The 13,543-nt window shown below is 38.8% G+C and overlaps 1 protein-coding gene across 1 annotated transcript in view; it reads right to left on the bottom strand.

Moving 5' to 3' along the window:
- Nucleotides 1-13,543, bottom strand: part of LGR4 (leucine rich repeat containing G protein-coupled receptor 4) — a 102,520-nt gene that overhangs the window by 44,329 nt on the left and 44,648 nt on the right. The window contains exon 2 of the mRNA XM_042905020.1: nt 2,670-2,741. Coding sequence (XP_042760954.1) covers nt 2,670-2,741 — 72 coding nt within the window. The remainder of the gene's footprint in view (nt 1-2,669; nt 2,742-13,543) is intronic.

Raw genomic sequence — 13,543 nt, forward strand, 5'->3', positions numbered from 1 at the left:
TTGCAGTATTCTTTAAAAATAACCATCAGCTTTCCTAACTGAATTCATTTTTGAAATCCCATCCAGTATTTGGAGATGTGCTGGCTTGATTTGATGGGCTCCATCACTGCCAAAGCAGAATATGGAGAGAACGTGACCTACCTGCAAAGAACTAGCATTCAAATTCAATTTGGTTCCAATGAAAAGTCTCAACTGGTAGAATTCATGAGCTTGACATGTGAGATTTTAAGAAATCCAAGATGTGAACTTCACAAAGCAGAGACTAAGCAGGTTTGATTCCATATCCAGGCCCTCATTACAAAATCCCTCAGAGTGGAATTGGCCATCTGAGGCATCAACAAAGATGGCTGGTACCCAATCGCCCCACCCAGAGCAAAGAGAACTTGTCCATTTCTATCTGGTGCATCACACATCACGCAGTGATTATAAAATGGATGGACAACCACCTGCAAATGTCCTTTCATTGCATAATTACTCCTGTAAAGGGAGACTAATCCTAAAGTCTAAAACTTTATAAATAAATATATTTATGTTATATATACATATATATTTATAAATACATCAATAACAAATGAGAACAAATAAGCGAAGCATCTTTTAAAACCTTGAGCAAGGAGGTGGGGGCTTCAAATACACAGTTCACTCCTTTTTAATTTAAAATTTTAATTAAAAAATGAATAATTAGGGAGTTGGGTAGGCAAAATGGGTGAAGAGGGTCAAAAAGTACCAACTTCCAGGGAAGTCTGAGTGGCTCAGTCGGTTAAGTGTCTGACTTCGGCTCAGGTCATGATCTCATGGTTCGTGGGTTCGAGCCCTACATCGGACTCTGTGCTGACAGCTCAGGGCCTGGAGCCTGCTTCAGATCCCATGTCTCCCTCTCTCTCTGCCCCTCCCTCACTCATGCTCTGTCTTTCTCAAAAATAAATAAAAACATTTAAAAAAATAAAGAAACTTCAATATTCTCACTAAGTTATTAAAAAAAAGTACCAACTTCTAGTTATAAAATAAATAAGTCATGGAGATTTAAGGTACAGCACACTGAATATAGTTAATAATACTGTATTGTGTATTTGAAAGTTGCTGAGTAAATCTTAAAAAAGTTCTCATCACAAGAAAAAATGTGTAACTAATGGTGAATGTTAACTAGACTTATTGTGGTGATCATTTCATAATATATACAAATATTAAATCATTACATTGTATACCTGAAACTAGTATGTTACTGGTCAACTATATCTCAATAAAATAAATGAATAACGTTACAAAATAATTAATGTTCACGCTTAATTCTTTTCCCCAAAGATAACATTTAGTATTATACATTCCACTGCTTTTTTGTATGCACTTTAAATAGTAAAATAAATACTCGCTATTATTTACACAACACTTGCTCTGTTTCATGCACTGTTCTAAGCATTCAACATCTATTAATTCATTCTGTCTTCACCAGAGGGAGGACTGTTGCTATCTGTACCTTATAGACAAAGAAACTGAGCAGAGGGAGGTTAAATAACTTGACCCAGTTCACAAGCTTAGAAGTGGCAAATGATCTCTGTTCGATTTTTGCTGTGGGAACACTGTGTTCAGCTAAGTAGTGTGGGAAGAAAAATTTCTCCAAAACTTTATTAAATCCTTATCTGCTATTTCAATGCTTTTGTCAGAAGCAAGGGAGCACACATAACCTGCATGGCTTTTATTTGATTCCTTTTCCCCATGTTGGAGGAGAGGCTGAGCTAAGATAGGAAACATTCGCAGTCTTGGATCTAACACTCAACAGCTGGGCTGTAGGATACAATCTGTAATATGAATTTAGATTCCTTCAGGGCTGTATCTCTTTGATGTTCTTAGTATCAAGCTGTCCCCTTCTTACCTACATGTATTACATAATCCATTAGCCTGGCCATTAAAAACCTATATTTAACTGATTCAGATCTGATTTTATTTTTCACCTGGATTCCTATTATATAGTTTCCAATTACTTTAAAATGTAGTAGTGCCTATTTTTATCATAAACTTTAAAAAAAAGTCTGAAAAGCAAAACGAAATGGAGGTTAAAACAGATGGAAAGAAATTTTCCACAATGTCAACTGTTAAACTGGAAACGTGAGCTGCAGCTGACAAGTCCAGAAACATTCTTAAAGGTGTTCTAAGCGACTGGGATGATGTTCCATGCCTTCAACCAATCCCCAAAGGTCATGTGCAAATGTCCAAGGGGACCCACACTCAGTTTTCTGCTCGCTCCCAACAATATTGTCTCCTGCATCATGACCCTAAAACGCCTTGTATTATTTTTTTATGGTTGTGTTACCCATACAGCAACTCCTTTGGCAACAATGGTAATTACCCCAGCCTTGTTATCTCAGGATAACACTGTAATTAACTTGTGTCACTGCAGCATTCATGGTTATAATAACTGCAGCAAAAAATTCCTATGAAAGTAACATTTTTAGTTCTGGCTTTCAAAAATAACTTCAGCAATTACACTGCTTAAAAAAATCAAGTTTGTTTCCCCGAAAACAACATGATTTCCTCTGCACACAAAGCTCACTGAAACTGAGCTAATCTGAATGTTCCCTAAGAAACATTAGACTATCTCTTTTGTAAGAGCTTCCAAAGAGAATGGGGAAACAAAAACACAAATAAAACATATTTCTCAAAATATTACTTACAGCTCCTCTAGAAAAGGAAAGTTCTTAAATGCATCTTCTGGTAATTGAGTAATGTTGTTCATACTGATATCCCTGGAAAACATAAAATTAAGAATATTTTTTACTAAGTGATACCAGACTTAAAGAACTCAACTCAGAAAAATAATTAGCTGCTGACATTCTGTAAAGAAGAAAAATGAGCACACAAGACAGACATAGGGACAATCCTAATTTGGCTTCCAAATACAAAGTTAAATCTTTTATTATAAATGATGTCCCATAATTTAGAAATGTACCCAGGTCCTGGATTTTCCTTTCCCTCTTCAAATATCCTTGAGAAAAGAAAAAAGAAAACAGAAAGAAAAAAGAAAAGAAAAATGCCTCAAACTACCTACGACTGGGCCAGTTTGACTTCCCAGTGCTCTGGTATTCAAATGCTGTACCTGATAAAAATAAACAAATGAATACCCCAGGGCATGATAAAAGATTTGCAGGCATAGGTGGCTTCTTAAGTCACTGTCAGGGACAATAAAACAGGTCCTAGCTGTATTCCAGGCATCTTTTCTGCAAAACCTATAAAAGTCCTCCAGGTAATAGCTATAAGGGGATTTAATTTTTAGCCTACGAAGAGATGCAACCTAGAGACATGTGCTTACATGACAGGTATGCTGTCCATTTACAGTTTTTCCTCAAAGAAGCAGCAGAAAGGAGAGAACTCACTTGATGATACAACTCGACAATTAACTACATTCAAACAGCTAAAAAATACTTTATTAACCATTTCCTTCCTCCCTGGCAACTGCCTTCTCAGTTGGTTTTCTCTTTCCACACTCTGTTTAATATGGACACTGTGAAAGACAGGTTAAGGCAGTCTCAGAGGGAAAGCCCCAGCATGCACTGGGACAGTTGCCTCAAATCAGGTTCCTCTGCCTCTTGTCTGTGGCTGGGCCCTCAGGCCTCTCTTTTCTAAAACTCACCATGAAAACTCACAAATGTGACTGCCTCATCACTAGTTTAGACATACTGATATATGAGGGTAGAAGAGAAATCAGCTAATAATAAAACACCCAAATCAGCTAACAATAAGAACACTAGGACTTTTATTAATTTGGTCAGGAGAAATTTTCTTTTAAAAGAGAGGACACCTGGGGCGCCTGGGTGGCTCAGTCGGTTAAGCATCCAACTTCAGCTCAGGTCATGATCTCACAGTTCCTGAGTTCGAGCCCCTCGTCAGGCTCTGTGCAGACAGCTCGGAGCCTGGTGCCTGCTTCGGATTCTGTCTCCCTCTCTCTGCCCCTCCCCCACATATGCTCTGTCTCTCTCTGTCTCAGAAATAAACAAACAAACAAACAAATAAATAAGATGACACCTTCCGTACCAAAGTAGGTGAATCTCTTCTCCCTATCTTTTCCATTCATTGAAATTTGGAAATGGAATTCACATTCCTCTTTACGAGCTCTTCCCAAGGCAAGTTTGGAAACCTTTCTGGTTCAGGAATAACGGCAACAGCAGACACAAAACCAGCAATAGCAGTAGCAGCTAAGGTATAGAGAACACTGAAACTGTGGTAAGACCACACATAACATCTCCTTTTACAATGGGGAAGACTGGGGCTTCCTGAGGTACAGAACTCCCCAAGGCTACCCAACAAATGGTGTAACAGAAAATGTGCATCCCAGAGTCCATGATTTTAACTGCACACTGAGCCTTCCCAAGTATCACATGAGTCCTGTTACTTCTCTCCAGTGGTAGTCAAGATAGAAAGCAAAGCCATGCAAACTGGTGAAGCCACTCTAGACAACAGTGTGGAGGTGCCTCAGAAAGTTAAAGATGGAACTACCTTATGACCCAGCAGTTGCACCAGTTGGTATTTAGCCAAAGGATACAAAACTACAGATTCAAAGGGGTACATGCACCCCGATGTTTATAACAGCATTATCATCAATATAGAAAGAGTCCAAAAATCCATCACGGCATATGTATACTATGAAATATTACTCAGCCATCAAAAAGAATGAAATCTTACCATTTGTGATGACATATATGGAGCCAGAGTATATTATGCTAAGCAAAATTAAGTCAGTCAGAGAAAGACAAAAACCATATTATTTCACTCATATGTGGAATTTAAGAAACAAAACAGATGAATATATAGGAAGGGAAAAAGAGACAGAGAAGGAAAAGCAAACCATAAGAGACTCTTAATGATAGAGAACAAAATGATGGTTGATGGAGGGAGGTGGGCAGGGGATGGGCTAGATGGGTGATGGGTACTAAGGAGAGCTCTTGTTATGATGAGCACTGGGTATTGTATGTAAGTGATGAATCACTAAATTCTATTCCTGAAACCAGTATTATACTATATGTTAACTAACTAGAATTTAAATAAATAAAAGTTTGAAGAAAAAAAAAAGATACAAAGCAAACTCACCATCCTACCATGGGTGAAAGGGAAAGGGATACTGCCTCTAAGACCTAGGTACAATCATCAGTATATCTTAAGAGAACTTCTGCCTGACAATTTGAAAAAAAAAAAAAAAAAGAATTATAAATAGCTTTAGGAATTGAGAAACCAAAGTTCATAAAAATTTGAGCATAAAACTGCTCCAGAGATGAATTCTATGTCCATAGGGATTCCAAAATTCCACACTCATTCCAAAATTTTATCATTGAAAATAACTAAAATTCTACTAAAGATAACTTATGAGAAAAACAAAATGAATACACTTTTCAAGGAATTATTATTATTAATTATTATTATATTATTATTATTTGAGACGGAGAAAGAGAAAGAGAACACAGGCAGGGGAGAGGGGCAGAAGGAGGGAGAAAGAATCCCAAGCTGACTCCTCACTCAGCACAGAGCCCGACTAGGGCCTCGATCCCATGACCCTGGGATCATGACCTGAGCTGGAATCAGGAGTCAGACGCTCAGCCAACTGAGCCACCCAAGCGTCCCTCCCGCAAGAATTATTTTTAAACACAGGCCCTGATAGTAATTTAGTCAGTGATCATTATCCTTGGGCAGGGGAAGGGAAACTCTTTGTTTTTCATAAACACTCAAGCAACTTACTGGAGAAATAGCACCAAAATAGGGTGCTTCTAAAGAAGCAGGTTCAACTCCTGACACTGCCAATAGCCACTGTGTAATCCTGGTCCTCAGTTTACTCATCTGTAAATGAGAGCACTGAACCGAATGGCTGAGGGGCTTCCCAGCCTGAAACTATATACTTCTATGATTTACCTTTTCCTGTAGTTTTCATGGAGGGGCCCATCCTCCCTGATGAAATTATATGAGGTTCATTTTGTGGAAAAGGAATGTTTCTGGAAAATTTACCATAACACAAAATTTAAAGACTATTAGTTTCCCATTATAAAACCACTGAGTCACTCCCACTGCAAAACTATTTGCTCTTACCCAATGAAATCATTCTTAAGAATACAACAAAACGTTTAGTCACACTGAAAGGCAAAATAATAATCTGAGTAAGCAGTGATCCTTAAAATATCACACGACTATGGTGCTCTTTAGCCATTCCAATAAATGGAGAAAGAAGGACGACCACAATTTATTACTTTACGAAAGGAGGCACTCCATGCAGTTGCCCCTAAGCTTGGCACACCTGAAGTCAGGTGAACATCACAGTAACAGAAAAACTGATTACTTGCCTCACCATAAAAAGACACATAATTAGAAATTACACCACACTATTCTCAGCATTCCAATTTTTTAAAACACAGACACCTATACACTTCTCTCATTTTTTCCCCTCAGAGTAACAAGACATGACAGGTAGTTCTGCTGTGAGCTATAAATGCAATCAGTAGGACTCTATATTTACAAACTAATATGTTTTAAACATGTGGTGAGGTTTTGTTTCAAAGCTTTAGACACAGGAGCAACACTAGCTTCCACAATGTTCTGAATTTCCACACACCCAGAGAGGTTCCATATCTTTATAGGTGTTTTCTCTCATATTTTCAGGGCTTTAAACAAAACATTTGAGAATAAGAAAGAAAAAAAAAAGCAGAAGGGGGAGCCTACAAGATGTTATCTCCAGAGAAGTTCTGGAAACATGTGGTTACAGATTATAAGGTGGGTGGGTACTCATTTAAAATAATGAGGGCTAATGGTGATAAACAACCTACAGACAAGCCTTGGAGAAGATTCCAGACCTGACATCACCAACACCGACAAGAGAGCTTATGGCTGGAAAGGATGCTGGGGGTGAGAAGTTAACTGTAACAATTTACAAATGGAAGCCCTACACCATACTTACCAACATCTCAGGCTCACAAGCCATATGAATTACCAAAACATGTAAGTTAAAAAATTTGTATAGAAAATGTTCAGCTAAAAGATAAACCTTAAGATCAGTGGTTTGACATTCAGATGAACAGCACAACCTTATAGTGGTAACCTCTGAAGTTAAACCCAGTGATCTGCCATCCCGGGTCGCTATGAAGAAAATAAATCTAACATAGAAAACCAAAAATCATACAAGGTCAGAGCACCGCCAACTCAAAACATCTCTGAGGGCAATTTCGAGAGAGCCGATGGCTGTAACTGGAGTTGGCCTGGCATAGTTGGAAGTGCACGGGTTGGCAGCCACACAGACCAAGATCTACTTACGAACTTACAAGACTAGCTGTGTGATCATGGGCAAGCTGTTCATCTCTCCTGAGTCCCAGCTACTTCACTTGGGAAAAAAAGAGGCAGTAATAACCAGACCTCGTAGACTGCTATGAAGATCAGAAAATGTCAAGTCACGTAGAAGAAGCTAAATAAGTGATAAAGTATCAGCTTACTATCATCCATGTTTTTGCGGCTCCTGGAAGCTGGCTGGCTGAGCCCAGTGCAGTGAAAGCTAGCAGGCAAAGTGGCACACTGCCTTTGGTGGCCTTTCTTCCTCAGAGAGAAAACCAGTTTTACACAAGAGAAACATTAAATGGTACAGAAGACCTAGAACCTGGAGTCCTGCCCACTATAAAACTAGACTTTAAACTCCAGAACTCCAGGGGTCAAAGAGTTTTAAGCTAGAAGAGCCCTTTGAGGTCAAATACTTCATTTTAAAAGAAAAAAAAAAGTTGAGGCATAGGCATTGAGGTGCTAATCAAACACTTGAAAGTAAGGAAGAGAAGGAGAGAGAGAGAAGAAGAAAGGGAAAGAAAGAAAAAGAAAAAAGAAAAGAAGAAAGAGGGAGAAAGAAAACAGAAAAGAGAAGAAATAAAAGGAATTACATTCTTATAGGAAATTTTTGGAAGGACAAGGGAGGACAAGAGCCAATTTCAAAAAGATTAGGATGACTTCACATAGTTTAGTGACAAGCAGTGAACAGAACCCAGAACTTTTAAAGGGATGCTTGACTGTATCTTTTCTATACATATTTGTTCCCTAACAGATTTCTTTACACTTAGTTCTCTCTGGAACAGAATACACGTCAGCATATTATGCTGACACAATGCAATACTCCCAATTTTTTACCGCAGAGATCAGAAATACAAAATCACATTACCTCATTAGGAGGGGGTCAGGGGGGAAGCTGAATGCTCAAACACTAGCAGTGGCTGGTTTCAAAATTAAAATTTAAAGGGTACAATTGTTTAATTGAAACTGCTAAATCTCCCCAGTGGTTAAACTCGCATCTTTTTTCCCTCATAAAATTCACTACTTCTAAAGTATCTACAGAGTAAAAAGGAACATCGTGTTTCAACAAGGTTCCTTTTTAAAACCCCTGTAAAATGCTCCAGAAGCAAGACTAACCTGTTTGCTGATGGCCAAGCGTGTACCACCTTCGACTCCGCCATTGTATGCTCACTGGGTCTGGGCCTCCTGCCACAGAATTATTTAATTTGTAATATACTCTGATTGACCCAATGTTATCTAAATTTGAATAAGTCCTCCTGTTTGTACTAGATAAAAGTGTGCTGCTACTGCCACATTGTTGATGATATCTCGAACACTACCCAGCGGTTTAAAGTCCCTAAACAACATACAGGTTCTAGAGAACACTGGGTTCTTTCATGTTGTTCTCTAGGAAATGGTTGTGTCTTTAAACTCCACGAGCACCTGTTGATAATAAATACTATCCCAATGACTTTTCTAGGGTCTTCTGTAATTAGCCAAAAATTTCAGGTCTCCAATCACAGATGTATGCAGTATGAACAAAAAAAAAACCAAAAAACAAAACTAGAACTAAATTTGAAAGATGCCTCTGGCGGGACAAATTTGAAGGGGAGATCTCTCTAACCCACCAATTGCGCTGACAAACACAGAAGACCAAATCCTAGTCAAAGCTTATGAAGGGTTCACTTCTTTTCTGAAAGGATTCTGTCTCTTTAGACAAGCAATCTCTTTTTCTCCCTCTCTCACTCTTCTTTTTATAACAAAAGTGATCCATGTGCATTCATTTTTTAAAAACTGAATACAGAGAAAACCATTCACAATATTAATAGCCAGAAATAACCACAGTCCTATTTCATGGATGTCCTTATAGATTTTTTTCTACATATGGTATATATTTTTTACAAATCTGAAATCATATAGTTCTGAACATGCTTATCTATTGGCACCTAAGATTCTTCATTTACAAAATAAAATAAAAACTTCTCTGAAAATATATTTTAATAAAAGTAAAACCTTGGACTGCAAGTAACTTGTTCTGCAAGATGAGCAAACATCTGGGTTTTGTTTTTTTTTTTAATGTTTATTTATTTTTGAGAGAGAGAAACAGAGCGTGAGCAGGGGAGGGGCAAAGAGAAAGAGGGAGACAGAGTCTGAAGCTGGCTCCAGGCTCTGAGCTGTCAGCACAGAGCCTGACGCAGGGCTTGAACTCACGAACCGCGAGATCATGACCTGAGCCGAAGCCGGTCACTTAACTGACTGAGCCACCTAGGTGCCCCAAGATGAGCAAACATTTCTAATAAATTTTAAGTTGATAAACAAGTGATGTCTTGCAATACAAGTAGTACGTGACACCCAACGTCACCTGATCCCAACTGAGCCAATGGTTCTTGAAGTTTGCTTTGATATATAAGTGCTTTGGATTACAAGCGTGTTTTCAGAACAAATTATGCTCGCAAACCAAGGTTTTACTGTATTACCATCTCATATTATCTAGATGCTATCTTTGGCAGGCTGTACATCATGAGATGAGAAACTCTTTGTCAGTGAAAGCAACTATGCCAAAAGGAAAATTAATTAGGGATTTTCCTACAAAAGGAGATACATTTAACATTAGCTACTTACGTGCAAGGCAAAGTGCTAAGATGGTGAGGCTTCTGTGTCAAAAGATACATTCACAGTTCTTTTTTTTCTTTTTCTTTTTTTAATTAAAATCCATCACTCTATTCTCCACTTACTATCACTATATTTTGTCGCAACATCCAATTAAATTTAACTTTTAAAAAATGCATTATTGCATTTTGAAAGCAATCAGGGCAGCTATGTATATTTGAAGGTACTGCTCTTTATACGGCAGAAATGAGGCCAAAACAGTTTATATAGTACTTCACTCAGATTTTGCTCCAGAGAGATTTTCCTGACCTTACATGTTTTTTTGGCACTGCTAGAATCCAACTAGATGTCACAACAGACACCCCTCTAAAACCGTGTGCAACATTTCCACTACAGTTTTAGGCAGCAGAAATTGGCTCCATGTTATCTAGCGCCTTCCTTGGTGTTTCAAACGCAGACTCTGTTTTCCAGTGGGAAGAATCCAAACCTTGCTTCCCTGCAGCCTTGCAGTCCTTAAGAAGATGTCTGCTAAAACGCCCCATATTGGCGCTTAAAAATAAATTTTAGTTTACTGCAGAGAAAAGTTACCACCTTGTAAACTCATTATCTGTTGAAAGTACTTGAATATCCTAGTATGTAATCTTCCTAACAATACAGAAAGGCTGGAGAAAACGCCAACTTCAAATCTTAAAAAAAAAAAAAAAAAAAAAGGAAAACTTTTTGCCTTAAGAGATATAGGGAAGAATGTTTAATGCATTTTATGATCATCTCTTCTACTGGATTAAAACTTCGACCTCAGGCCCTTTTAGAATTTCTCTATTAAAGACTTCCAAAGGTACATTGTCATTGCTAAGAAAATGAAAAGATAAGAAACAGACTGGAATAAAATATTTGCCAAACACAGAAGATCAAGGAACTGTACCTACAATATAGAAAGAACTCTCAAAATTCAGGAAGAAAATAATCCAGATTTGTAAGTGGGCAAAAAGATTTAAACAGACACTTCACGAAAGGGGACACAAATGGCAGAAAGCACATAAAAAGATGTTCTACATTAGCCAGTGGGGAAACGCAAAGTATATCACAAGATACCACACCACACAACTATCAGGATGGCTGAAGTATGAAAGAAAAAGGGCTGAAAATATCAAGTGCTGACAAGGATACAGAGCAAGAGGAACTCTCATATACTGCTAGTAGGAATGCAAAATGGTGCCACCACTTTGGAAAACAGTTTAGCAGATTCTTTTTTTTCTTTTTAAGTTTATTCAGTTTTTTCATTTATTTTGAGAGAGAGGGAGAGAGAGAGAGAAACACAAGCAGGGGAGGGACAGAGAGAGAGAGGAGAAAGAGAATCCCAACCAGGGTCCATGCTCTCAGCTGGGAGCCCAACATATGACTTACACTCATGAATTGTGAGATTCATGACCTGAGCCAAAACCAAGAGCTGGAGACTTAACCGACTGAGCCACGCAGGTGCCCCTGGCAAATTCTTATAAACACGTGCCTATGACCATATGACTCAGCAATGCTAGGTATATAAATAATTGTCAAAAACCAGAACAACCCAAATACCCTTCACCTGGTGAATGGATAAAGAAACTGTGGTGTATCTATACAATAGAATAATACCCAGCAACAAAAAGGAGACTGCTTATATAAGCAGGAGCATGGATGAATCTCAAATACCTTATACAAAGTTAATGCCCGACTCAAAAGACTACACACTGTATTCCATTTATTTTTTAATTTTTTTCATGTTCACTTATTTTTGAGAGACAGAGTGCAGAGGGAAGGGGAAAGGGCAGAGAGAGAGAGAGAGGGATACACAGAATCCAGAACAGGCTCCAGGCTCTGAGCTGTCAAGCACAGAGCCCTATATGGGTTCAAACTCACAAACCATAAGATCATGACCTGAGCTGAAGTAGGACGCTAAACCAATGGAGCCACCCCAGGCACCCCTGTATTCCATTTATACGGCATACCAGAAATGGCAAACTTTTAGAGACAGAAAACTGATCAGTGGTGGCCAACAGCTGGGAGATGCAATGGGAGACAGGATGGCTACAGAAGAGCACAGGAGCACTTTTGGTGTGATGAAAATACTCTATATCTTGACTTTGATGGGGGTTATGGGATTGTATTTATCAAAACACTTAGAACTGTACGTTAAACAGTAAGTTTTACCATATGTAAATTAAACCTCAACAGCTGTTTTTATAAATAAGGGCAAATATATTACCCCCTCACATTTCTCCCACAGGAAAAAATAATCCTATGGCTAAGAGCTCCTCTTTCCCAGCTTTACCCAAAACCAAAGGATGTTGTTACACACAATGCCGGCTTCAGAACCAGGAAACATGCAGTTTTGTTTTGTTGCTTTTTTTTTTTTTTTTAAAGATTTTTTTAATGTTTATTTTATTTTTGAGACAGAGGGAGACAGAGCACGGATGGGGGAGGGTCAGAGAGAGGGAGACACAGAATCCGAAACAGGTTCCAGGCTCTGAGCGGTCAGCACAGAGCCCGATGCGGGGCTCGAACCCACAGACCGTGAGATCATGACCTGAGCCGAAGTCAGAAGCTCAATTGACTGAGCCACCCAGGCGCCCCTGTTTTGTTGCTTTTTAATTGTTTTGTTTTTCCAACCTCTGCTATCCACTTGCAGTAGGACATCAGACCAAACCTCTTCATTCTCTCTTTACTAAACCTATTAGGTTTGTGCCTATGTGCTGGGCGCTGGGTATATAAAGACAAGTAAGACAGTGTTGACTCCAAGAGTGTTCTGAAACAGCAGAAAGGCAATAATGAACGATAAGTAAATATTGTGATGTGTGTGGCACAGCCAGGGAAGATGATCAACCAAACTTGGAACTGGAGAAAGGCTTCCAAAGGCAAAGGCTGTGGTGCCAAGGTGTAATGGACAGATATTACTTTATAGAGAGCTGCTGTTTCAATCTGTGCTCTCACTCATGAGGTTGGCACTCTTTCTCAGCAGAGACGCAATTGGCATGTTGAGCAGGATTAATTCTTCATTATTCAAGACAACCTTGCTCACTATAGGGCACTTGGCACCCCTGTTCCCCTTGGCGCACTAATTAGTGCAACTAAAAACATTCCCCAAACACGTCCAACCTTCCCATAGCAAGCTGGTAGTGCAGAGAGGGAGATGAAATGTAGTTAGCAGGTGGCATATGGCATTTAAGAAAATGTGTAATAAACACCTAAAATCAGATTAAGTATATCACATAGAAAACCAACCAGTACTGTTTCAAAATTATTTAGGTTTTGCATATATACTGTTTCATGATGTAAAATGTAGTCCTCACTGGATTCATGGGGAGAAAACTTTGAAAGACTCTGAACGAGATAACTTGTTTGTTTGGGTGGGGGTACCTTCCAGGCCCAGGGACTGCCACTTGTGAAAGCATGGTCTAATGAAATAAAACCAGAGTTGTCAAAGAGAGAAAACTATCCAGGAACTTGAACATTACAAGCAATATGGCTACAGGTGGTGAGAGACGCTACCAAGATCAGCAGGAAGTACATCCCCAAAAGCCTTGAGGTGACCTCCAGAAATCCGAGCTGCCAGAGGAAGTTTAAGCAGGACAGGTTCACTGTAGAAAGATCATTCTGGCAGCCATATATTACAATGGCAGGA

The sequence above is a fragment of the Panthera leo genome, chromosome D1, assembly GCF_018350215.1.
Source record: "Panthera leo isolate Ple1 chromosome D1, P.leo_Ple1_pat1.1, whole genome shotgun sequence".
In the NCBI taxonomy this organism is placed as follows: Eukaryota; Metazoa; Chordata; class Mammalia; order Carnivora; family Felidae; genus Panthera; species Panthera leo.